General features: G+C 40.5%; 3 protein-coding genes across 8 annotated transcripts in view; 2 read left to right on the top strand and 1 right to left on the bottom strand.

Moving 5' to 3' along the window:
• The window catches only part of LOC309649844 (uncharacterized protein), an 83,297-nt gene that overhangs the window by 37,292 nt on the left and 20,672 nt on the right, over positions 1 to 25,333 (top strand). The gene's annotated exons all lie outside the window — the stretch shown is intronic.
• LOC309649845 (RAD52 motif-containing protein 1-like) overlaps positions 1 to 25,333 on the top strand; it is a 38,307-nt gene that overhangs the window by 4,867 nt on the left and 8,107 nt on the right. Inside the window, exons 1-2 of one of the 6 annotated variants that reach the window (XR_014257324.1) lie at positions 15,360 to 15,587; positions 15,988 to 16,151. Coding sequence is in view for 1 of the 6 variants with exons in the window: in XM_082440385.1 (XP_082296511.1) it covers positions 15,972 to 16,151 (180 nt within the window). In the remaining 5 variants the exon portion in view is untranslated. Of the gene's footprint in view, positions 1 to 15,359; positions 16,152 to 25,333 lie in introns of those variants that run through there. The other 5 variants (XR_014257325.1, XR_014257326.1, XR_014257323.1 and 2 more) reach the window with 5 other exon arrangements.
• On the bottom strand, positions 3,902 to 15,069 carry LOC309649852 (RAD52 motif-containing protein 1-like). Its single transcript, XM_082440394.1, has 7 exons — positions 14,946 to 15,069; positions 14,386 to 14,565; positions 11,099 to 11,221; positions 10,558 to 10,726; positions 9,504 to 9,602; positions 4,513 to 5,084; positions 3,902 to 4,088 (listed from the first exon to the last, which is right to left on the bottom strand). Exons 1-6 carry the CDS (start codon positions 15,039 to 15,041, stop codon positions 4,879 to 4,881), a joined length of 873 nt encoding a protein of 290 aa, XP_082296520.1. The 5' UTR covers positions 15,042 to 15,069; the 3' UTR covers positions 3,902 to 4,088; positions 4,513 to 4,878.

Raw genomic sequence — 25,333 nt, 5'->3', positions numbered from 1 at the left:
GAATAAACTAGCTCTCCCATCCATTAGAAGGGCTAGGTAGCAGCTTCTGGTTATGGAACCAGAAACTCTCAGGCTCCCAATAGGACATAAAACAGCATCACTTGTACTCTTTATAAAATTGCAGAAACAAATAAAAGAAACAAAAATATATTTACACCTGTCCTAGAAGACAAAGGGTAGTTGAGACCTAATGTATATAAGATCAGTTTACAAACTGTGATGCACTCTACGAATAAGTTCTCATTTGCAGAGAGCACAGCATAGGATATGTGGCCATTAATGTGAATTCCCTTCCCCCTTCCATGCCTTTCTCTTGTTCCCTTATGTATGCGGATCAGTTACATTATTAAGCTAACTATGTACCTGAGCTCTTATTAGCTTAATAATGTAACCAAGAATCTGATTTTTAGCAAGGGGGTAGTTCTTAGAAACGTAGGGAGCTGGAATGCTGAATGAATGAATTACAATAATGCAATTACATCATTAATTTGAAAATTTATCATCATTGATTAAAAATAAAAATTATTAAAAAATTAAATTAAAATTTAAAAATTTATTATCCCACAATTGAGACTCACCACAACGTGTGACGTCTTTCAGGCATTCACTATCACAACGCAGCTTGACTGTCCTACAGACAACCTCAATAGTGTTTTTAAATGGGCAGAGGCAGCAGGCCATACGGCTAGGTAAGACCCTATAAAGGGAAACACAGGTAATTAAATTCGTGGTAAAAGAGTTACTTGAGTAGGTAGAAGAGGTAGGCCAAGGCCACCACAGACCAGTGCAAAAAGGAGTTCTTGGGGCATATGGACTGGAGAACTGGATAGCGGCCGGTTGGCCAATTGCTGCTCTTGACTGTTGTAAATAAATATAGAGGAGGAGAGAGGTGCCCAACACAAGGATCAGGATGGCAGTAGGTATGGTATGCCTAGAAAAAAGGGAATAGGGATTAGAATTGGGTGACATTGGTCTGTAGTTTAATTCAGAAGTATCTCCTTCCAACCCGAAAGCCTCACTTGGGGTTGAGAGTACACAGGAAGAAGGCGGACTTCTAAGAAGAGTCTGAATAAGACCGCACCTTCTGGAGTCCTTTTCTCAGTTCCTATTTGTGAGTAGTAATATATTAGAAATCATTCTAGTAAGAAAAAAGCATCATGTGGTTAAACAATAACAGAGATCGCATTGGCCAAATCTGGACAAAAGGAACATTCCAAAGAATAACATTATCATTATAATAAGGTATAACATAGTTAATTTTTAAAAAAGCACATGAGTTCATAATGATACTCAAAATGAAAAGTGGGGGAGCTCTTCTTTATAGAATAATGTCAGCTAATAAATGCAAAAGGAATGACAGAATTAGGAAAGTGTCATTTTGCAACTATCAATGTAATAATCGATTCAGACAAGGATTATCATTGATGCACAGTTGGGTGAAGAGTTGTTTGAAAGTAGGATCTTCACGGATCCCAACGTATCACACCACATATTATTTATCAATTACCAAGGGGAAAAATAACTTTACAATGGAGAGATATGCAACATACCACCTTAGTCAAGTGATCAGACTTAGCACTGGGCCACCTGAAGTGATGAAGTATGAAGAATACATCACCTATATAGTATTCTTCCCCAACATGTTTACTTTGAATCTAATGAGGAAACAGACAAATCCAGATTGTGGGGCAATTTACAAGACAACTGGCTTAGACTCTTCAAAAATGCCAATGTCATAAAACATCAAAAAAAAATAGTAGGGAAATATTCTAGATTAAAGGAAACAAAGACATGGCATGCAACGCCTAATCTTTAACTGGACCCTGTATCAAAACAGAACAGACTTAAACTATGTTATTGGCTTCTGGCCAAGATGAAGTAACAAGGACCAATTTGACCTCCCACCTGAAACCATGAAAACATCAGACAGGACATATGAAACAACAGTTTTCAAGAAACTGGACCTCAGGCAATAAAGTTCAGTGATCCCCAGGAGATGGGAAATAAATGAAGTGATCCCTCTAATTGCCCTACCTTAACTTCTCTGAGAGAGTTTCCAGGTCATGGTAAAGGGAAGAGAAGTCCAGGCAGAGACTGGTGGACTCCCTGACTGAGGAAATGGAGCTGAGAGTCTGGGAAAACCAACGTAACTAGAGTTCACAAAGCAGAGTATCAGAGAGAAAAGAAGTGCACAGACAAAGAACTCTGGAGATATGCAGAGGGATCTCTTGAGAATTCAACGAAGTATTGGTCAGTACATTTGTGTGAGGAATTCCCTGATGCCAGGAAAAGAACCACATGAAAGGATTAATAATAAGAATAACTGGATATCACACAGGGTTGTAGGAATAGTACCTGTTCCTACAAGTCAGACTGCAAAACCTCATGATACTCAGAAAGGACTTGTCTCCGTAGTTGCATATAGTGAGCTCCAGACTAAAGGCTACTTGGACTCCTACCCAACGAATCTTACACACTAGACCTAAAAGAATAAAATTGTTCTGAGTAACTTAATTTCACCCAAAACAAAGCCCAAGCATTTTACAGGAATATATATATATATATATATATATATATAGCACACAATAAACTAAACCTCACAATATCTGGGATCGTATGAAAAATTGCCAAGCATGCAAAGAAGTAGGAAAATATGACCCATACTGAGGAGAAAAGGCAATCAATCAAAACTAACCCATAATCCATACAGATGTTAGAATTGGCAGAAAAGAACACTTAAAAAGTTATTATACATGAGGAAAAGTTATTACAACTGTATTTCATATGTTAAAAAACCCAGAATAAACACTGAAAATGTTAAGTATAGGCATGGAAAATGTAAAACAGACCCTAATTGTGCTTCTAGAGATTAAAAACAATGTCTAAATGAAAAAGACACTGAACGAGGTTAATGGCAGATTAGACACTGCAGAAGAAAGGGTCAGTGAACATTAAGGCATAGTAACAAAAACCATCCAAAATGAAACAAAAAGAGTAACAAAACAAAACAACAACAAAAATGAATAGAGCCTCAGTGAGTTGTGCAACAACTTCAAGTGGCCTAATACATGGGTACTTAGAGTCCATGAAGGACAGGAGAAATACAAAAATTTGAAGAAATAATAGCCAACACTTTTCCAAATTGGTAAACACTATAAACCCACAAAGTCAAGAAGATCAATGAACTTTAAGCATAAGAAACATGGGCAAAACTACACCAAGGCACAAAAAATAATCAAATTGCTCAAAACCAGCACTAAAGAGAAAAATTTAAAAGCAGCCAGAGGAAAAACCTATACACTACGTACAGAGGAACAATGATAACAATGACAGCAGAATTCTTGTTGGACACAATGTAAAGGAGAACTCAGTGGAATAACACCTTTAAAGTAGTGCATTGAATTCTACCAAGCTAGAATTCTATCCCCAGATCTGTCCAAACAAAAGCAAAATGAAGACTATCTCAGACATACAAAAGCTGAAAGAATTCATTACTAGTAGACTTTCACTGTAAGAAATGGTAAAAGAAGTATTTTTAAGCAGCAGGAAAATAACACCAGATTGGAATATGGATCTACACAAAAGATTAACAATACTGGAATTGGGACTTCCCTGGTGGTTCAGTGGTTAAGAATCTGCCTGCCAGTGCAGGGGACATGGTTCCCATCCCTGGTCTCGGACGGTCCCACATGCTGCGGAGCAACTAAGTCCGTGCGCCACAACTCCTGAGCCCACGGGCATAGAGCCCGTACTCCACAAAAAGAGGAGCCACTGCAATGAGAAGCCCGTGCACCGCAATGAAGACCCAATGCAGCCAAAAAAGAAAAAAGGAAACAAAAAATCCTGGGAATATACTTTTCATAAAAGAACAAAGTGTACCTCAGTCCTCATGACTAAAGAGAAGAATCAAGTAGTAGTAGGTGGAAAGGTGGCTTTGATTCTCAGTTTGTGGGTTCTGAATCTGAAAGAATTATTGTCCTTACCTCAATGAGACACAGAATTGTAACCAAAATCGTCACTACTACAGTTACAGATATTGCCAAGATGAGTTTGTTGTTACAGCCACATCCTGGAACTTCTTTTCTGAGCTAAAACAATAAATAACAATTTTTTAAAAACAAGGAGATACAAGGGATGAAAGCTAACTCTTCTTAAACCTATTCTAAACAATAGCTAACTATTCTTAAACTACTATAAAACCCAATCCTTTCTGGCAAGTAGCTTCTATAAGAACAAGCTAAATTTAATGTTATTAATCTTATCATTAGCCTTTTCTTCTACAATTTATTTATCTACAATTTATTTGTCTTGTGTTATGTCCTCTTCTCGTCTACCCTAGGAATAGTGGCACACTCTCTAAATGAGCCAAGTGGGAGATCACTGTCTTAGCCAGTGTCATGGCTGAAGATACGATACAGACTAGGAGCCCGTGGTATTCCTGCCTGGGCACGTTCATGGCATGTCCTAAACTGAGTAAAAGTCCAGGTCCCATGTTTCAGGGGTTCTCCTCACCTCACTTGACTCCTGCTCTTTCTGCTCACTCTGGGCTTCTGTGCTCTCACTGACAGAGTTGTCACTTTTCCACTGGTCCGTATCCCATTCCGCTTTGGACACCTTTACTTCTTGCTGCTTGCTGAGAAGCTTCACCAGGAGGCCTGTTCTAGAGATGAGGTTGGCACAGGCCAGCTGCACGTGGGTCTCCGACCAGTCTATTTTCAAAGTCTGGATAACATGAGAAATGAGCCTTCGCATGTCCTTGTTGGGGATGAGGGACCGTAGCTGCTGCTTTAGCTGAGTTTCAACTTGATCACCTGGGGATGTGAGCCCTGGGAATGTGAAGCCTGTGGGCTTAGAGGATAATTCAGTGCCCGTGTTGTGCTACTCCCATTGTGTTTCGTTGGTGTGTTGAACAGTTGGCATACTGTTGTCTGCAGCAACAGTAGAATGTGCAGTGGAGACGTTCCTATGGGTAGTGTTTCCAGGACCGGTTCCTCCTGGGAGAGTAGAGTTTCCTGTAGAAATAATTTCTTCAGAAACATTTTGTGCTGTATTGTTTTCTGAAGTAGTGTTTTCTGTAGAAAGGTCTGAAAGAGAAAATAATTCTGGAAAAGGATTTTCCCGAGAAGTCTCTTCTCCTTAAGATGAAACAGCCTCTCGTGGAGGTTACTAAATAACCAAGAGATCACTGAAGAAATCAAGGAGGAAATCAAAAATTCCTAGAGACAAATGACAATGAAAACACGACGATCCAAAACCTATGGGATGCAGCAAAAGCAGTTTTAAGACGGAAGCTTATAGCTATACAAGCCTACCTAAAGAAACAAGAAAAATCTCAAGTAAACAATCTAACCTTACACCTAAAGGAACTAGAGAAAGAAGAACAAACAAAACCCAAAGTTAGCAGAAGGAAAGAAATCATAAAGATCAGAGCGGAAATACATGAGATAGAAACAAAGAAAACAATAGCAAAGATCAATAAAACTAAAAAACTAAAAGTTTTTTGAGAAGATAAACAAAATTGATAAGCCATTAGCCAGACTCATCAAGAAAAAGAGGGAGAGGACTCAAATCAATAAAAGTAGAAATGAAAAAGGAGAAGTTACCACAGACACGGCAGAAATACAAAGCATCCTAAGAGACTACTACAAGCAACTCTATGCCAATAAAATGGACAACCTGGAAGAAATGGACAAATTCTTAGAAAGGTATAACCTTCCAAGACTGAACCAGGAAGAAACAGAAAATATGAACAGACCAATCACAAGTAATGAAATTGAAACTGTGATTAAAAATCTTCCAACAAACAAAAGTCCAGGACCAGATGGCTTCACAGGTGAATTCTATCAAACATTTAGAGAAGAGCTAACACCCATCCTTCTCATACCCTTCCAAAAAATTGCAGACGAAGGAACACTCCCAAACTCATTCTATGAGGCCGCCATCACCCTGATACCAAAACCAGACAAAGATACTACAAAAAAAGAAAATTACAGACCAATATCACTGATGAATATAGATGTAAAAATCCTCAACAAAATACTAGCAAACAGAATCCAACAACACATTAAAAGGATCATACACCACGATCAAGTGGGATTTATCCCAGGGATGCAAGGATTCTTCAATATACGCAAATCAATCAATGTGATACACCATATTAACAAACTGAAGAATAAAACACTTATGATCATCTCAATAGATGCAGAAAAAGCTTTTGACAAAATTCAACACCCATTTATGATAAAAACTCTCCAGAAAGTGGGCATAGAGGGAACCTACCTCAACATAATAAAGGCCATATACGACAAACCCACGGCAAACATCATTCTCAATGGTGAAAAACTGGAAGCATTTCCTCTAAGATCAGGACGAGACAAGGATGTCCACTCTCACCACTATTATTCAACATAGTTTTGGAAGTCCTAGCCACGGCAATCAGAGAAGAAAAAGAAATAAAAGGAATACAAATTGGAAAAGAAGAAGTAAAACTGTCACTGTTTGCAGATGGCATGATATTATACATAGGGAATCCTAAAGATGCCACCAGAAAACTGCTAGAGCTAATCAATGAATTTGGTAACGTTGCAGGATACAAAATTAATGCACAGAAATCTCTTGCATTCCTATACACTAATGATGAACAATCTGAAAGAGAAATTACGGAAACACTCCCATTTACCACTGCAACAAAAAGAATAAAATACCTAGGAATAAACCTACCTAGGGAGACAAAAGACCTGTATGCAGAAAACTATAAGACACTGCTGAAAGAAATTAAAGATGATACCAACAGATGGAGAGATATACCATGTTCTTGGATTGGAAGAATCAATATTGTGAAAATGACTATACTACCCAAAGCAATCTACAGATTCAATGCAGTCCCTATCAAATTACCAATGGCATTTTTTACAGAACTAGAACAAATCATCTTAAAATTTGTATGGAGACACAAAAGACCCCGAATAGCCAAAGCAGTCTTGAGGGAAAAAAACAGAGCTGGAGGAATCAGACTCCCTGACTTCAGACTATACTACAAAGCTACAGTCATCAAGACAATATGGTACTGGCACAAAAACAGAAACATAGATCAATGGAACAAGATAGAAAGCCCAGAGATAAACCCACGCACCTATGGTCAACTCATCTATGACAAAGGAGGCAAAGATATACAATGGAGAAAAGACAGTCTCTTCAATAAGTAGTGCTGGGAAAACTGGACAGCTACATGTAAAAGAATGAAATTAGAACACTCCCTAACACCATACACAAAAATGAACTCAAAATGGATTCGAGACCTAAATGTAAGACTGGACACTATAAAACTCTTAGAGGAAAACATAGGAAGAACACTCTCTGACATAAATCACAGCAAGATCTTTTTTGATCCACCTCCTAGAGTAATGGAAATAAAAACAAAAATTAACAAATGGGACCTAATGAAACTTCAAAGCTTTTGCACAGCAAAGGAAACCATAAACAAGACGAAAAGACAACCCTCAGAATGGGAGAAGATATTTGCAAACGAATCAACGGACAAAGGATTAATCTCCAAAATATATAAACAGCTCATTCAGCTCAATATTAAAGAAACAAACAACCCAATCCAAAAATGGGCAGAAGACCTAAATAGACATGTCTCCAAAGAAGACATACAGATGGCTGAGAAGCACATGAAAAGATGCTCAACATCACTAATTATTAGAGAAATGCAAATCAAAACTACAATGAGGTATCATCTCACCCCAGTTAGAATGGGTATCATCTCACCCCAGTTAGAACGGGCATCATCAGAAAATCTACAAACAGCAAATGCTGGAGAGGGTGTGGAGAAAGGGGAACCCTCTTGCACTGTTGGTGGGAATGTAAATTGATACAGCCACTATGGAGAACAGTATGGAGGTTCCTTAAAAAACTGAAAATAGATTTACCATATGATCCAACAATCCCACTACTGGGCGTATACCCAGAGAAAACCGTAATTCAAAAAGACACATGCACCCCAATGTTCATTGCAGCACTATTTACAGTAGCCAGGACATGGAAGCAACCTAAATGCCCATCGACAGACGAATGGTTAAAGAAGATGTGGTACATATATACAATGGAATATTACTCAGCCATAAAAAGGAACGAAATTGAGTCATTTGTTGAGACGTGGATGGATCTAGAGACTGTCATACAGAGTGAAGTAAGTCAGAAAGAGAAAAACAATTATCCTATGTTAAGGCATGTATGTGGAACCTAGAAAAATGGTACAGATGAGCCGGTTTGCAGGGCAGAAGTTGAGACACAGATGTAGAGAACAGACATATGGACACCAAGGGGGGAAAACTGCGGTGGGGTGGGGATGGTGGTGTGCTGAATTGGGCGATTGGGATTGACATGTATACACTGATTTGTATAAAACTGATGACTAATAAGAACCTGCAGGATAAAAAAAACAAACAAACAAAACAACTCATACTAAACTTTCATTGGGTTATCTGTATGGAAATATGTTAACATAAATGTTTCAGACATTACGTGAAATTTCTAAAAATCTTATATGTTCTCGTATCATGTTATAAGTCATAATTCTAGTTATTACTTTAAAATGTATATCTCAGAAAAAACTAAATTTCATTGTCAACTGCACTATTATGAACTTTCATCAAATCTTTATCCGTGGTCATTTTTAAGTCTTTTGTCAGTTACAGACAGTTCTGGGTGTACTCTGATGCTTTTGCAAATATGTTCCTATAAAAGGGTTTCATCTTCAAGGAATTCATAGAAAAGACTCTGACAAGTACAGGTTTCTGGGAACTGTACTGCTGAACTGAATGAATAAGCATTTTCAGAACTCTAATGGAAAGCTGATGAACTCATAAAAGTGCTAACAAAAGATCAAGATGAAAAAAAAAATTAATTACATGGCACTGAGTGAACCGATGAGGATGAGTATAATTTTTGTGACTTTCTGTTTGAATTAAAAAGAAAAAATCCCACAAGGACTCAGAGGTAAAGAATATAGAAATCAATTTTCACTGCAAAGTAAAGGAGCTGTTACAGTGGAGGATTACTGGACTGAATGTCAATATTATGACATAGTATGAGTGTGTTTTGTGTTTGGTAATTGCAATCATTGTTGCTTTTGTTGTGGTCATCCATTTACAATGCTTGGTGTCAGTCTATTTATCTCTTGTAAAAATAAAATACAGTGTGCGTGTGTGTGTGTGTGTGTGCGTGTGAAAAAAAAAAGAAATTCTCTAGGATAATGCTGAAAGGACAAAGAGTCATCTTAAAGCTGCTACTAGTAGCTAAGTTGTGAATACTTGAACATCAGTAAGAAAAAGTTATTATCATTATATAAGAAGTTGAGTCTGTGCCTGTGAATGATATTCAAAGAGAGAAAAGTTAAAAATAAAGTACATAAGAGCTACTTTTACTACAACTAAAGGACATATCATAGGACATTTATTTTAATGAACTTTGAGTGAGTACTGAAAATAAAAAGGTCTTACCTAAAACCACAATCAGCAGTTTCTGGAATGCATCTGTCATAGCCTTCTGAATAGCAAGCTTCTGGGTTACCTTCCTTTTCATAAGGAATGATAATGACCCTAAATCCAACCAAAACAGATGAATTTAAAATGCCTATCTGAATAACTGATTTCTAGGTTATGTGTTTAAAACTAAAAATGCATCTGTCATTCTTAGATCATTATCTTAGTGATTAAGGGCAGGCACAACACTGGGGTACGGTTGAATGTCTCTGTTGTAGGTATACCCTGGCATGGCACATTTTTACTGCTCAGATCTGTTCTGGAAGTTCCTAAAATACTCGATGGGAAATGCAAACCAAGAAGGTGGCACAAATCTCATTTTACTCACAGATTTCAAATGGACAAGCTGAGGCTACACTGCTACAGACCCTGCTCTCCTGTGCGTAAAGGGCTGGATTCATACAGTGAGACAGATTTGGTGGTAGTGCAGATGATCTGGCCTCTCCTCAACCATCACCCACTCAGGTGGATGGTGGAGCCTCCTCCACTCCATTCGCTAACAGCCCTGCTTCTGACTTAAAACCCTAAGCCCAAGTGCCATGGATTCCAGGAAAAAACTCAGTACCAGTCGGAATCCCCTTTCTAGGGATCTACATTTACTTTTTCCGCTCAGGCCCCTCTATAGGAGGCAAAGGACTGAACATTTACACAAGAGTTTATTTCAATCTTTAGACAATGATTTTGTTGGGATAACTGAAGGCCAGAAGACATCTGTATTTGAAGGACTATTTTAGCACAAAACAAATTATTAACCAAAAAAAAAAAAAAAACAAAACTAACTAATTTTCCCTCATCCTAAGCTTCTTGGCAGGCAGTCAGTTCTAAAGTTTAAGGTGCTGTCAGGTATTGCCTAAGATAAAAACCTATATTGTCAGGCAGAAAAATTCTGCCCAGGGCTTTAGCTGCTTAGCCAAGGTGATGATGTATCTAAAAGTTGAGTTTCAGAAAGAAAGGAAAAAAGAGAAATCTCACTCCCTCACCTCCCCACACACACACATACTGGAAAACAGACCTTCCTCCAACTTATCCAAAGGTTCCTCAGCCATGCCAACTCCAGGACTCCTGCACTCGTGGGAGGGCAACACCACCTCGAAAGCACAGAAGAACTTCAGGCTTTGCTTCTGAAGTGGTGTCACAATATCTTCATTTTCCCTTTCTTCAAGGTTAGAAAGATCCTGAAGCTGTTAGGATTTTGAATTAAAGGCTAGACTTCAAAATATTCTGCTGTTAGAGATAAAAACTAAACTCCAGCAATCCCAGGTAATAGTTTAGGTATGCTATAGCTTCAAAGTCAAGTGAGACTTGCAAATGAATGACTAAATATAGACAACACTTTTTTATTATATACCATACAAATACTGGAGAAAATTATGGACACCACCATCCAAGTCATTGAGATTATCACTAATTCTAGGTGGCAGGCCAATGCTCAGATACTTCCATGTGGAAGCCTCTCACATCTCCTCCCCATAGCCCTGTTCTATTCTCTCTAAAGTCTAGGAGTTCAATGTTGAAAGGAGTCTGGTTAGTCAAAGAAAATCTACAGAGTTTACCCTGATGATCCTTTTTGACCACCCATGGAAACCAAAGTAGTAATTTGCCAATTCTTGGCATCTGGAGCTGTTTAGGGCAAGCGTATTATGTCCAACCGCCTTATGTCTGGTGCCGAGACGACCCTAAAGACATAAAAGACCTAAAAATATCACAAGCCTACATAGAGACTTATTTTGGATATACCTGAGATTTATCAATACCAATTTCATAGAGTGGTTGTGAAGATTAAGTAGGACATTTCAAGCAATGAGTTCACAGTGAACCCTAAATAAATGTTATTTATTATTTTTAAGTCAGTACTTTTCCGCATCATTTCCAGGGCCCCTGATTAACCGGAAGGTTCCCTGACCTCTGGTAGGGAAAGTGATGATGAAAGCAACCAAGGAAGCCCAGCAGAAGCCTATTACGGGGCTGGGGTAAGCAAAGGAAGTGAACTGTTTTAGTCATCTCATCCTGTAGCTCCTGCTTGAGAATATGACCCGAAGAGGAGATAAGATAGACCTGCCACTGAATTAGGACCTTAATCTGTAGCACCCCCTCCCCAAGTTACTAACCCCTGTTAGAAGAGGGAATACGTATACCTCTATAAATGTAAATAAAGCAACCAAAAGAATCAGAGGCTCATCTGCATTAACAAGCTTCTTTGAGAGTGCAAATACTTCCAGTCTTAGCTCTCTAAATAACTTACATATTACTGTGGATTTTTTACATCACTAGTTCCTTCTTAAATGTCTATTTCCATTTTGAACAGGGTGTAGTATAGAAATATAGTCATAAAAATTCAAATAATACAAATAAACTCAAAGCATTGTTAATTCTTTATTGATGTGTTTGTGCATCTTCCTCCGTCACTAGTGTATGAGCTCCTTAAGTGCTTGAAGGAACCATATATTATTCTTTCCTTATTACCAGAAACAAGCATAGATCTTGGCATATAATAGAGTGATGGTCTGTTGACTGAGTGAATGAATGAGTACGTAAGAAAATGAAATTACTTTCTCCAACTGAAGCTGCCTGCTGGAAAGGAGAAATAAAGACTAATTTTTAAATGTTGAGTGTCGCAACATTTAAAACAGGGAGGCTAGGCCCTGTACGGTGAGTCATAATGGAGCTGTCCTGGACAATTAGGAAGCTTCAGAAGGGCTCTGAGCCCCTGGGTAGTAGAGACAGTTGACTTCTGGGATAACCTGGCCACAGTTCTTGCTGGCAAACATTTCCCTTCGTGCTACTGAGAAAAACTCAGATACATTAGGCCTTTCCTTCATTTTATTTGAAGATGTTACTCTCTTGTCTGTATTTATAAAAAACACAGGGGAAAAAAGATAAGAAGTATGTACACCTGCTAATGAATAAAAGAAGACATAATTGGAACTTCCCTGCTGGTGCAGTGGTTAAGACTGCGTGCTCCCAATGCAGGGGGCCCGGGTTCGATCCCTGGTCAGGGAACTAGGTCTCACGTGCATGCTGCAACTAAGAGTTCGCACACCACAGTTAAGGAGCCTGCGAGCCACAACTAAAGGAGCCTGCCTGCTGCAACTGAGGAGCCCACGTGACGCAAATGGGGAGCCCATGAGCCGCAACTAAGGAGCCCGCCTGCTGCAACTAAGACCCGGTGCAACCAAATAAATAAATAAATAAAATTTAAAGAGAACGCATAATTAAAGTAGGTAACAATTTCGGGGGTGTGGGTAGTAAACTAAGGCTCTGCATTAAATAAAGAAATCTAATACGAATGCCCTTTCCTCTCAACTCTATAGTGACTTGTAGAACATTTTCTTCATTACTCTATCAGTGACGGGCTTTATGCTGTGAAAATCTCAGAACCTAAGCTTATGGAATGGTCTTAATGTCCAATGTAAGAAAAGAACTCATTACTCACAACTGATACCAAGTAACTATCTCATAATCTTTCCAGGACCATCCGTAATATCTGAGTGGTTATGTGAAATGGTCGCAGGGTCCGCAAATTAAAGAATGTCTGACATGAAATCATTTCAATCCCAGGGAGTACAGCCAGGATTGAAGAGGGTGTTAAACAGGGTACAGAAGTGGGAGGTAGCGTACCTGGAGTCACATCTGAGGAGAGTTCTCAGATTCAATAAAGGTGAAATCAGTGAGTAAAGAAATATGGGTGAGAATAGGCAGCAAGGTCAGTAGGAAGTAGCCAGAGCAAGAAGCCAATCAGAGAAGACACACAATTTTAAAGTGAAAGGTCTGGGAAATCGAAGCCTCACTCACTTAGTCAGAGAAATTGAAAAGGTCCTTGAAAAAGGAAAGGTGGCTAAACGGAGGCACATAATGAAATGTTAATTCTGGGGAAATAAAATTGGATGGCATGTTAATATGGAATAAGGTTTCTACAATGCATTAAAGAATATTTTAACCATTTTCTGGAATCTGAAGGGAGTTCTGAATAGGCAGTTTCAGAGTGATGATGATGACGAAGCCTCCTTTATGTTACATCTGACAAAAGTTTGTCAAGCTCGGGACTTCCCGGGTGGCACAGTGGTTAAGAGTCCGCCTGCCAATGCAGGGGACACGGGTTCGATCCCTGGTCCGGGAAGATCCCACATGCTGCAGAGCAACTAAGCCCGTGTGCCACAACTACTGAGCCTGTGCTCTAGAGCCCGTAAGCCACAACTACTGAAGTCCGCGTGCCTAGAACCCGTGCCCCTCAACAAGAGAAGCCATCGCGATCAGAAGCCCACGCACCGCAACGAAGAGCAACCCCCGCTCGCCGCAACTAGACAAAGCCGGCGCGCAGCAACAAGACCCAACGCAGCCAAAAATTAATTAACTAATTAATTAAAAAAACAATTTGTCAACCTCTCAGATTTAAAATTCACATAAAAGTAAATATAAGGAAGACTCTTGTGAAGATTTCTTAAATTAAGGGGCAGCACAAAATGATATGGCGTTTAACATCAGTTAAGTGTGGGTTTCGCCTCTAGTTTCCACATTTACTGTCATGAACCTTAAGTAAGTCACTTAACCATCCTGAGTTCGAGTTTCTTCATCTAAAAAAAAAAAGAAAGAACTGGGGGATCAGTGCAGCAGCGCATCTGAGAGCATTCTGTACACCACAGTGCTGTACAAACGCTGGCCTTTCAGCCCCCCCACCCCCACCCCGGGATCTTAGTACCCGGACCAGGGATTGAACCCGGGCCCTCAGCAGTGAAAGTGCAGAGTCCTAACCACTGGACCCCCAGGGAATTCCCGATGGCCTATTAGTTTTAAATTCAGCACTTCATCCCAGTAGTGCGAGGAATTCCACATTTGGACCCACCTTCACTGGAGATGCCTGAAAAAGCTGCTTCTGGTCGCATGCCTTTTGGGCTCTGTGGGCATCCCTTGCTGAATAAACCTTGATGACGGCATAGAACACAGGACCGGCCACTGCTGCGTTTGGGAAGACTCGGACCGAATACAGAAGGCCAAACTGGGAGAAGACTGTGAACAGAGAATGCCGTAGGGTGATCCCATGCTAAGTGAGCGCAGGCAATTTCACGCCCAGGAAGCCAAACCGCCCGTTCCCTTCTATTCCCCAAGCCCTTCGCCGCAGGCAACTGTGGTGAGCCTGCAACTCCAAACACTTTCCATTTCAGCAACAGGTTTCCCTCTGAAATCCTAAGCTTCGAAAAGCATGATGAGGCAATGCCATCTGCTGGGAACTATCTCTCAAAAATCTGTGGGGGCGAGCTGACTGCTCAGGTCGGCTCTAGAACTAAAATTCTTCTCAGCAGAGACCACAGGCAGATGAGGTGCTGAAGCAGTACCCGGGGGCGCCCAGTTACTGAGGCGCGAGGTGGCTTCCTCCAGCCCTCCCTCCGCCTCGGCTCGGCTCACTTGCAAGGCCTCGGCCGTGGGTCCAGAGCTCAGCTCCCACACCAGCAAGGTTTTGTCACCCACGATGGGAACCACAAAAGTTACCAACGGCACCATCCGACAGTTACCGCTCGTGCGCGGCTCTGTGCGCGGCTCGGTGCGCAGGCAGACGGCGCCTGCGCCTGCGCACCTGCGCACGGGCGTCTGCGCACTCGCGCCTGCGCACGGGCGTCTGCGCGCCCGTGCCTCGCTCCGCGTCTGCACACGAGCTACTGAGCACCGCATGTGCACAAGCGCGCTGCGCACCGCGTCTGCGCACGCGCGCCTCCGAACGGGCGCCTGCGCACTACGTCTGCGCTGGCGCTCGGGCAGAGTCGCGGTGCGCAGGCGCGCGTAGGCAGACGGGATCCGTAGACGCGGTGCACAGACGCCCGACCGCAGACGCGCGTGCGCAGACGTCCCTGCGCAGGCGCGCGACCGCACACGCAGTGCGCAGACGCCCGTCCGCAGGCGCGCGTGCGCAGGCGTAGTCCGCTTGCGCACCGAGCCGCGCACGAGCGATAACGGTCGGGTGGTGCCGTTGGTAACTTTTGTGGTTTCCATCGTGGGTGACAAAACCTCGCTGGTGTGGGAGCTGAGCTCTGGACCCACGGCCGAGGCCTTGTAAGTGAGCCGAGCCGGGGCGGAGGGAAGGCTGGAGGAAGCCACCTCGCGCCTCAGTAACTGGGCGCCCCGGGGTACTGCTTCAGCACCTCATCTGCCTGTGGTCTCCGCTGAGAGGAATCTTAGTTCTAGAGCCGACCTGAGCAGTCAGCTCGCCCCCACAGATTTTTGAGAGATAGTTCCCAACAGCCGGCATTGCGTCCTCATGCTTCTCGAAGCTTAGGTTTTCAGAGGGAAACCTGTTCCTGAAATGAGAAGTGTTTGGAGTTGCAGGCTCACCACAGTTGCCTGCGGCGAAGGGCTTGGGGAATAGAAGGGAACGGGCGGTTTGGCTTCCTGGGCGTGAAATTGCCTGCACTTACTCAGCATGGGACCACCCTACAGCATTCTCTGTTCACAGTCTTCTCCCAGTTTGGCCTTCTGTATTCGGTCCGAGTCTTCCCAAACGCAGCAGTGGCCGGTCCTGTGTTCTATGCCGTCATCAAGGTTTATTCAGCAAGGGATGCCCACAGAGCCCAAAAGGCATGCGACCAGAAGCAGCTTTTTCAGGCATCTCCAGTGAAGGTGGGTCCAAATGTGGAATTCCTCGCTCTACTGGGATGAAGTGCTGAATTTAAAACTAATAGGCCATCGGGAATTCCCTGGGGGTCCAGTGGTTAGGACTCTGCACTTTCACTGCTGAGGGCCCGGGTTCAATCCCTGGTCCGGGAACTAAGATCCCGGGGTGGGGGTGGGGGGGCTGAAAGGCCAGCGTTTGTACAGCACTGTGGTGTACAGAATGCTCTCAGATGCGCTGCTGCACTGATCCCCCAGTTCTTTCTTTTTTTTTTTTAGATGAAGAAACTCGAACTCAGGATGGTTAAGTGATTTACTTAAGGTTCATGACAGTAAATGTGGAAACTAGAGGCGAAACCCACACTTAACTGATGTTAAACGCCATGTCATTTTGTGCTGCCCCTTAATTTAAGAAATCTTCACAAGAGTTTTCCTTATATTTATTTTTATGTGAATTTTAAATCTGAGAGGTTGACAAATTGTTTTTTTAATTAATTAATTAATTAATTTTTGGCTGCGTTGGGTCTTGTTGCTGCGCGCCGGCTTTGTCTAGTTGCGGCGAGCGGTGTTTGCTCTTCGTTGCGGTGCGTGGGCTTCTGATCGCGATGGCTTCTCTTGTTGTGGAGCACGGGTTCTAGGCACGCGGGCTTCAGTAGTTGTGACTCACGGGCTCTAGAGCACAGGCTCAGTAGTTGTGGCACACGGGCTTAGTTGCTCTGCGGCATGTGGGATCTTCCCGGACCAGGGATCGAACCCGTGTCCCCTGCATTGGCAGGCGGACTCTTAACCACTGTGCCACCAGGGAAGTCCCGAGCTTGACAAACTTTTGTCAGATGTAACATAAAGGAGGCTTCGTCATCATCATCACTCTGAAACTGCCTATTCAGAATTCCCTTCAGATTCCAGAAAATGGTTAAAATATTCTTTAATGCATTGTAGAAACCTTATTCCATATTAACATGCCATCCAATTTTATTTCCCCAGAATTAACATTTCATTATGTGCCTCCGTTTAGCCACCTTTCCTTTTTCAAGGACCTTTTCAATTTCTCTGACTAAGTGAGTGAGGCTTCGATTTCCCAGACCTTTCACTTTAAAATTGTGTGTCTTCTCTGATTGGCTTCTTGCTCTGGCTACTTCCTACTGACCTTGCTGCCTATTCTCACCCATATTTCTTTACTCACTGATTTCACCTTTATTGAATCTGAGAACTCTCCTCAGATGTGACTCCAGGTACGCTACCTCCCACTTCTGTACCCTGTTTAACACCCTCTTCAATCCTGGCTGTACTCCCTGGGATTGAAATGATTTCATGTCAGACATTCTTTAATTTGCGGACCCTGCGACCATTTCACATAACCACTCAGATATCACGGATGGTCCTGGAAAGATTATGAGATAGTTACTTGGTATCAGTTGTGAGTAATGAGTTCTTTTCTTACATTGGACATTAAGACCATTCCATAAGCTTAGGTTCTGAGATTTTCACAGCATAAAGCCCGTCACTGATAGAGTAATGAAGAAAATGTTCTACAAGTCACTATAGAGTTGAGAGGAAAGGGCATTCGTATTAGATTTCTTTATTTAATGCAGAGCCTTAGTTTACTACCCACACCCCCGAAATTGTTACCTACTTTTTTTTTTAATTTATTTATTTTTTTCACACACACACACTGTATTTTATTTTTACAAGAGATAAATAGACTGACACCACGCATTGTACATGGATGACCACAACAAAAGCAACAATGATTGCAATTACCAAACATGAAACACACTCATACTATGTCATAATATTGACATTCAGTCCAGTAATCCTCCACTGTAACAGCTCCTTTACTTTGCAGTGAAAATTGATTTGTATATTCTTTGCCTCTGAGTCCTTGTGGGATTTTTTTTTTTTTTAATTCAGACAGAAAGTCACAAAAATTATACTCATCCTCATCAGTTCACTCAGTCCCATGTAATTAATTGTTTTTTTTTCATCTTGATCTTTTGTTAGCACTTTTATGAGTTCATCAGTCTTTCATCAGAGTTCTGAAAATGCTTATTCATTCAGTTCAGCAGTACAGTCAGTTACCAGAAACCTGTACTTGTCAGAGTCTTTTCCATGAATTTCTTGAAGATGAAACCCTTTTATAGGAACATATTTGCAAAATCACCAGAGTACACCCAGAACTGTCTGTAAATGACAAAAGACTTAAAAATGACCACGGTAAAAGATTTGATGAAAGTTCATAATAATGCAGTTGACAAGAAAATTAGTTATTTCTGAGATATACATTTTAAAGTAATAACTAGGATTATTACTTATAACATTATACCAGAACATATAAGATTTTTAGAAATTTCATGTAATGTCTGAAACATTTATATTAACGTATTTCCATACATATTTCCATACAAATACAAATATAAGATTTTTAGAAATTTCATGTAATGTCTGAAACATTTATATTAACATATTTCCATACAAATAACCCAATGAAAGTTTAGTATTAGTTGTTTTGTTTGTTTTTTTATACTGCAGGTTCTTATTAGGCATCAATTGTATACACATCAGTGTATACATGTCAATCCCAATCGCCCAATTCAGCACACCACCATCCCCACCTCACCGCAGTTTTCCCCCCTTGGTGTCCATATGTCTGTTCTCTACCTCTGTGTCTCAACTTCTGCCCTGCAAACCGGCTCATCTGTACCATTTTTCTAGGTTCCACATACATGCATTAATATATGATATTTGTTTTTCTCTTTCTGACTTACTTCACTCTGTATGACAGTCTCTAGATCCATCCACGTCTCAACAAATGACTCAATTTCGTTCCTTTTTATGGCTGAGTAATATTCCATTGTATGTATGTACCACAACTTCTTTATCCATTCGTCTGTTGATGGGCATTTAAGTTGCTTCCATGACCTGGCTATTGTAAATAGTGCTGCAATGAACATTCCGGTGCATATGTCTTTTTGAATTACGGTTTTCTCTGGTTATATGCCCAGTAGTGGGATTGCTGGGTCATATGGTAATTCTATTTTTAGTTTTTTAAGGAACCTCCATATTGTTCTCCATAGTGGCTGTATCAATTTACATTCCCACCAACAGTGCAAGAGGGTTCCCTTTTCTCCACACCCTCTCCAGCATTTGTTGTTTGTAGATTTTCTGATGATGCCCATTCTAACAGGAGTGAGGTGATACCTCATTGTAGTTCTGATTTGCATTTCTCTAATAATTAGTGATGTTGAGCATCTTTTCATGTGCTTCGTGGCCGTCTGTATGTCTTCTTTGGAGAAATGTCTATTTAGGTCTTCTGCCCATTTTTGGATTGGGTGTTTGTTTCTTTGGTATTGAGCTGAATGAGCTGTTTATATATTTTGGAGATTAATCTTTTGTCCGTTGATTCATTTGCAAATAGTTTCTCCCATTCTGAGGATTGTCTTTTCGTCTTGTTTATGGTTTCCTTTGCTGTGCAAAAGCTTTGAAGTTTCATTAGGTCCCACTTGTTTATTTTTGTTTTTATTTCCATTACTCTAGGAGGTGGATCAAAAAAGATCTTGCTGTGATTTATGTCAAAGAGTGTTCTTCCTATGTTTTCCTCTAAGAGTTTTATAGTGTCCAGTCTTATATTTAGGTCTCTAATCCATTTTGAATTTATTTTTGTGTATGGTGTTAGGGAGTATTCTAATTTCATTCTTTTACATGTAGCTGTCCAGTTTTCCCAGCACCACTTATTGAAGAGACTGTCTTTTCTCCATTGTATATCTTTGCCTCCTTTGTCATAGATGAGTTGACCATAGGTGCGTGGGTTTATCTCTGGGCTTTCTATCTTGTTCCATTGATCTATGTTTCTGTTTTTGTGCCAGTACCATATTGTCTTGATGACTGTAGCTTTGTAGTATAGTCTGAAGTCAGGGAGTCTGATTCCTCCAGCTCCATTTTTTTGCCTCAAGACTGCTTTGGCTATTCGGGGTCTTTTGTGTCTCCATACAAATTTTAAGATGATTTGTTCTAGCTCCGTAAAAAATGCCATTGGTAATTTGATAGGGATTGCATTGAATCTGTAGATTGCTTTTGGTAGTATACTCATTTTCACAATGTTGATTCTTCCAATCCAAGAACATGGTATATCTCTCCATCTGTTGGTATCATCTTTAATTTCTTTCATCAGTGTCTTATACTTTTCTGCATACAGGTCTTTTGTCTCCCTAGGTAGGTTTATTCCTAGGTATTTTATTCTTTTTGTTGCAATGGTAAATGGGAGTGTTTCCATAATTTCTCTTTCAGATTGTTCATCATTAGTGTATAGGAATGCAAGAGATTTCTGTGCATTAATTTTGTATCCTGCAACTTTACCATATTCATTAATTAGCTCTAGCAGTTTTCTGGTGGCAGTTTTAGGATTCTCTATGTATAGTATCATGTCATCCGCAAACAGTGACAGTTTTACTTCTTCTTTTCCAATTTGTATTCCTTTTATTTCTTTTTCTTCTCTGATTGCCGTGGCTAGGACTTCCAAAACTATGTTGAATAATAGTGGTGAGAGTGGACATCCTTGTCTCGTCCTGATCTTAGAGGAAATGCTTTCAGTTTTTCACCATTGAGAATGATGTTTGCTGTGGGTTTGTCATATATGGCCTTTATTATGTTGAGGTAGGTTCCCTCTATGCCCACTTTCTGGAGAGTTTTTATCATAAATGGGTGTTGAATTTTGTCAAAAGCTTTTTCTGCATCTATTGAGATGATCATATGGTTTTTATTCTTCAATTTGTTAATATGGTGTATCACATTGATTGATTTGCGTATATTGAAGAATCCTTGCATCCCTGGGATAAATCCCACTTGATTGTGGTGTATGATCCTTTTCATGTGTTGTTGGATTCTGTTTGCTAGTATTTTGTTGAGGATTTTTGCATCTATATTCATCAGTGATATTGGTCTGTAATTTTCTTTTTTTGTAGTGTCTTTGTCTGGTTTTGGTATCAGGGTGATGGTGGCCTCATAGAATGAGTTTGGGAGTGTTCCTTCCTCTGCAATTTTTTGGAAGAGTTTGAGAAGGATGGGTGTTAGCTCTTCTCTAAATGTTTGATAGAATTCACCTGTGAAGCCATCTGGTCCTGGACTTTTGTTTGTTGGAAGATTTTTAATCACAGTTTCAATTTAATTACTTGTGATTGGTCTGTTCATGTTTTCTGTTTCTTCCTGATTCAGTCTTGGAAGTTTATACCTTTCTAAGAATTTGTCCATTTCTTCCAGGTTGTCCATTTTATTGGCATAAAGTTGCTTATAGTAGTCTCTTAGTATGTTTTGTATTTCTGCAGTGTCTGTTGTAACTTCTCCTTTTTCATTTCTGATTTTATTGATTTGAGTCCTCTCCCTCTTTTTCTTGATGAGTCTGGCTAATGGCTTATCAATTTTGTTTATCTTCTCAAAGAACCAACTTTTAGTTTTATTGATCTTTGCTATTGTTTTCTTTGTTTCTATTTCATTTATTTCTGCTCTGATCTTTATGATTTCTTTCCTTCTGCTAACTTTGGGTTTTGTTTGTTCTTCTTTCTCTAGTTTCATTAGGTGTAAGGTTAGATTGTTTACTTGAGATTTTTCTTGTTTCTTTAGGTAGGCTTGTATAGCTATAAACTTCCCTCTTAGAACCGCTTTTGCTGCATCCCATAGGTTTTGGGTCGTCGTGTTTTCATTGTCATTTGTCTCTAGGTATTTTTTTATTTCCTCTTTGATTTCTTCAGTGATCTCTTGGTTATTTAGTAACGTATTGTTTAGCCTCCATGTGTTTGTCGTTTTTACGTTTTTTTCCCTGTAATTCATTTCTAATCTCATAGCGTTGTGGTCAGAAAAGATGCTTGGTATGATTTCAATTTTCTTAAATTTACTGAGGCTTGATTTGTGACCCAAGATGTGATCTATCCTGGAGAATGTTCCGTGCGCACTTGAGAAGAACGTGTAATCTGCCGTTTTTGGATGGAATGTCCTATATATATCAATTAAATCTGTCTGGTCTATTGTGTCATTTAAAGCTTCTGTTTCCTTATTTATTTTCATTTTGGATGATCTGTCCATTGGTGTAAGTGAAGTGTTAAAGTCCCCCACTATTATTGTGTTACTGTCGATTTCCTCTTCTTTAGCTGTTAGCAGTTGCCTTATGTATTGAGGTGCTCCTATGTTGGGTGCATAAATATTTATAATTGTTACATCTTCTTCTTGGATTGATCCCTGGATCATTATGTAGTGTCCTTCCTTGTCTCTTGTAACATTCTTTATTTCAAAGTCTATTTTATCTGATATGAGTATAGCTACTCCAGCTTTCTTTTGATTTCCATTTGCATGGAATATCTTTTTCCATCCCCTCACTTTCAGTCTGTATGTGTCCCTAGGTCTAAAGTGGGTCTCTTGTAGACAGCATATATATGGGTCTTGTTTTTGTATCCATTCAGCCAGTCTATGTCTTTTGGTTGGGGCGTTTAATCCATTCACGTTTAAGGTAATTATCGATATGTATGTTCCTATGACCATTTTCTTAATTGTTTTGGGTTTGTTTTTGTAGGTCCTTTTCTTCTCTTGTGTTTCCCACTTAAAGAAGTTCCTTTAGCATTTGTTGTAGAGCTGGTTTGGTGGTGCTGAATTCTCTTAGCTTTTGCTTGTCTGTAAAGCTTTTGATTTCTCCATCAAATCTAAATGAGATCCTTGCCGGGTAGAGTAATCATGGTTGTAGGTTCTTCCCTTTCATCACTTTAAGTATATCATGCCACTCCCTTCTGGCTTGCAGAGTTTCTGCTGAGAAATCAGCTGTTAACCTTAAGGGAGTTCCCTTGTATGTTATTTGTCGTTTTTCCCTTGCTGCTTCCAATAATTTTTCTTTGTCTTTAATTTTTGCCACTTTGATTACTATGTGTCTCGGCGTGTTTCTCCTTGGGTTTATTCTGTATGGGACTCTCTGCGCTTCCTGGACTTGGGTGGCTATTTCCTTTCCCATGTTAGGGAAGTTTTCGACTATAATCTCTTCAAATATTTTCTCTGGTCCTTTCTCTCTCTCTTCTCCTTCTGGGACCCCTATAATGAAAATGTTGTTGCGTTTAATGTTGTCCCAGAGGTCTCTTAGGCTGTCTTCATTTCTTTTCTTTCTTTTTTCTTTAGTCTGTTCCGCAGCAGTGAATTCCACCATTCTGTCTTCCAGGTCACTTATCCGTTCTTCTGCCTCAGTTATTCTGCTATTGATTCCTTCTAGTGTAGTTTTCATTTCAGTTATTGTATTGGTCATCTCTGTTTGTTTGTTCTTTAATTCTTCTAGGTCTTTGTTAATCATTTCTTGCATCTTCTCAATCTTTGCCTCCATTCTTATTCCGAGGTCCTGGATCATCTTCACTATCATTATTCTGAATTCTTTCTCTGGAAGGTTGCCTATCTCCACTTCATTTAGTTGTTTTTCTGGGGTTTTTTCTTGTTCCTTCATCTGGTACATAGCCCTCTGCCTTTTCATCTTCTCTATCTTTCTGTAACTGTGGTTTTTGGTCCACAGGCTGCAGGATTGTAGTTTTTCTTGCTTCTCTATTACCTACTTTAATTATGCGTTCTCTTTAAATTTTATTTATTTATTTATTTGGTTGCACTGGGTCTTAGTTGCAGCAGGCGGGCTCCTTAGTTGCGGCTCACGGGCTCCCCAGTTGCGTCACGTGGGCTCCTCAGTTGCAGCAGGCAGGCTCCTTTAGTTGTGGCTCGCAGGCTCCTTAACTGTGGTGTGCGAACTCTTAGTTGCAGCATGCACGTGAGACCTAGTTCCCTGACCAGGGATCGAACCCGGGCCCCCTGCATTGGGAGCACGCAGTCTTAACCACTGCACCAGCAGGGAAGTTCCAATTATGTCTTCTTTTATTCATTAGCAGCTGTACATACTTCTTATCTTTTTTCCCCTGTGTTTTTTATAAATACAGGCAAGAGAGTAACATCTTCAATCTGGCAAATCTCTTAACTTATACCCCAGATCCCTGGCCAAATTTTAGCAAAGAGCCACGGCGGACATAGTGTTTTTTTCTGTATAGAGCCTTCTGTTATGGCGGCTGGGATATATGGAAGCAGGGACTGAGCAAAGGACTCGGTGGGTGGGTGGAGAAGAGAATGTCCAGGTGACCACCTGTTAGCGGCGGTTGTTGTCGTGGACATCTGTGATAGTAGCAAGAACACAAGCACACTGAAGAGGTGGAGAGAGGAAGCCTCACACTCCTCTGCCTCTGAGGCAGGACAGGATGGGGTATGTGAATGTGAGGAGTCACTGTAGATCTGCAGAGAGTCCAGCTGAGTAGGGGGAGTATTTGTCTTCCAGGCTTGGCTTTTCTTGAGTACTGGCCCCTGGGAACCAGTGGAGTAATCCTGAATATAGTTACTATATTTCACGCTACAGAATTTTCTGAGTAGATAGCCACTTTTTCAAGAGATACCTTTTTCACATTTTGTTGTTGCCAGTCATAGGCTTAAGTGTGGGTTTCTTTTTCTCCTAAGTGGCACTCAAACGTTGACTGATTCCTAATTTATTTGGCTGTGGCCTGACAAAAAGCTGTCCCATCAGTCTTCAATGATCAAAAACAGTCTCCTCTTTTTTGAGAGATGAAGAAACATCTCTAGGGAATGCAGAAGGATCGTTGATGAAGGTGTTACAAGCGTGGAAGAAGAACAACAGCCCCGAGCTGACTATTGAGTCAGAGAGGGCATCCTCAGATAAAAGTGCTGTCAGCTTGTCAGGCTTCATGAATGAGCAGCTGGACTTTAATAATACCAGTGATATTATCAGGGCACGAAATTACATACTGCCTTATATCTCAGAGGGAAATCTAGGAGATGTGGAATCAACATTATTACCATTCCTTCAAGTTCTTTTTTCAAATACACAAGATGGAGATATGCCGCTGGGCCTTTTGAAAAACAATACAAGGAGCCCTTCTGTTAAACGTGTACGCAACAATTCAACTAATAAAAATAGATTGAGGAAACTCCATTTTCTGGAAAATTGGTTAGATGCAGAAACTCAAGAAAAAATGGATGAGGTGAAAAGGAAGAAAAACCTGCCACGCATACGCGTTCCAACCTTTTAAGTGCCATGTATAAACGCTACATCTTTCAAAAGAAGTTGGAAACTGCCCAACCACAGAAAGACAGCCTAGCAAAGACTAAGAGTACAGAGGAAAAGC

Source organism: Balaenoptera physalus (assembly GCF_965194825.1).
Source record: "Balaenoptera physalus genome assembly, chromosome: 20".
Taxonomy (NCBI): domain Eukaryota; kingdom Metazoa; phylum Chordata; class Mammalia; order Artiodactyla; family Balaenopteridae; genus Balaenoptera; species Balaenoptera physalus.
The sequence above is the reverse complement of the archived record's forward strand: the minus strand, read 5'-3'. Positions and strand labels throughout refer to the sequence as shown.

Bases quoted from the DNA above. Each gene is read 5' to 3' on its own strand.
- LOC309649852 (XM_082440394.1), bottom strand. From the start codon at position 15,041: ATGGTGCCGTTGGTAACTTTTGTGGTTCCCATCGTGGGTGACAAAACC. The intron at 14,566-14,945 runs GTGAGCCGAGCC...ATCACCCTACGG, and splicing joins CCACGGCCGAGGCCTTGCAA to CATTCTCTGTTCACAGTCTT. The intron at 5,085-9,503 runs GTAAGACCTTTT...TTTCTCTTTCAG, and splicing joins ACTGCTGATTGTGGTTTTAG to ACCTTTCTACAGAAAACACT.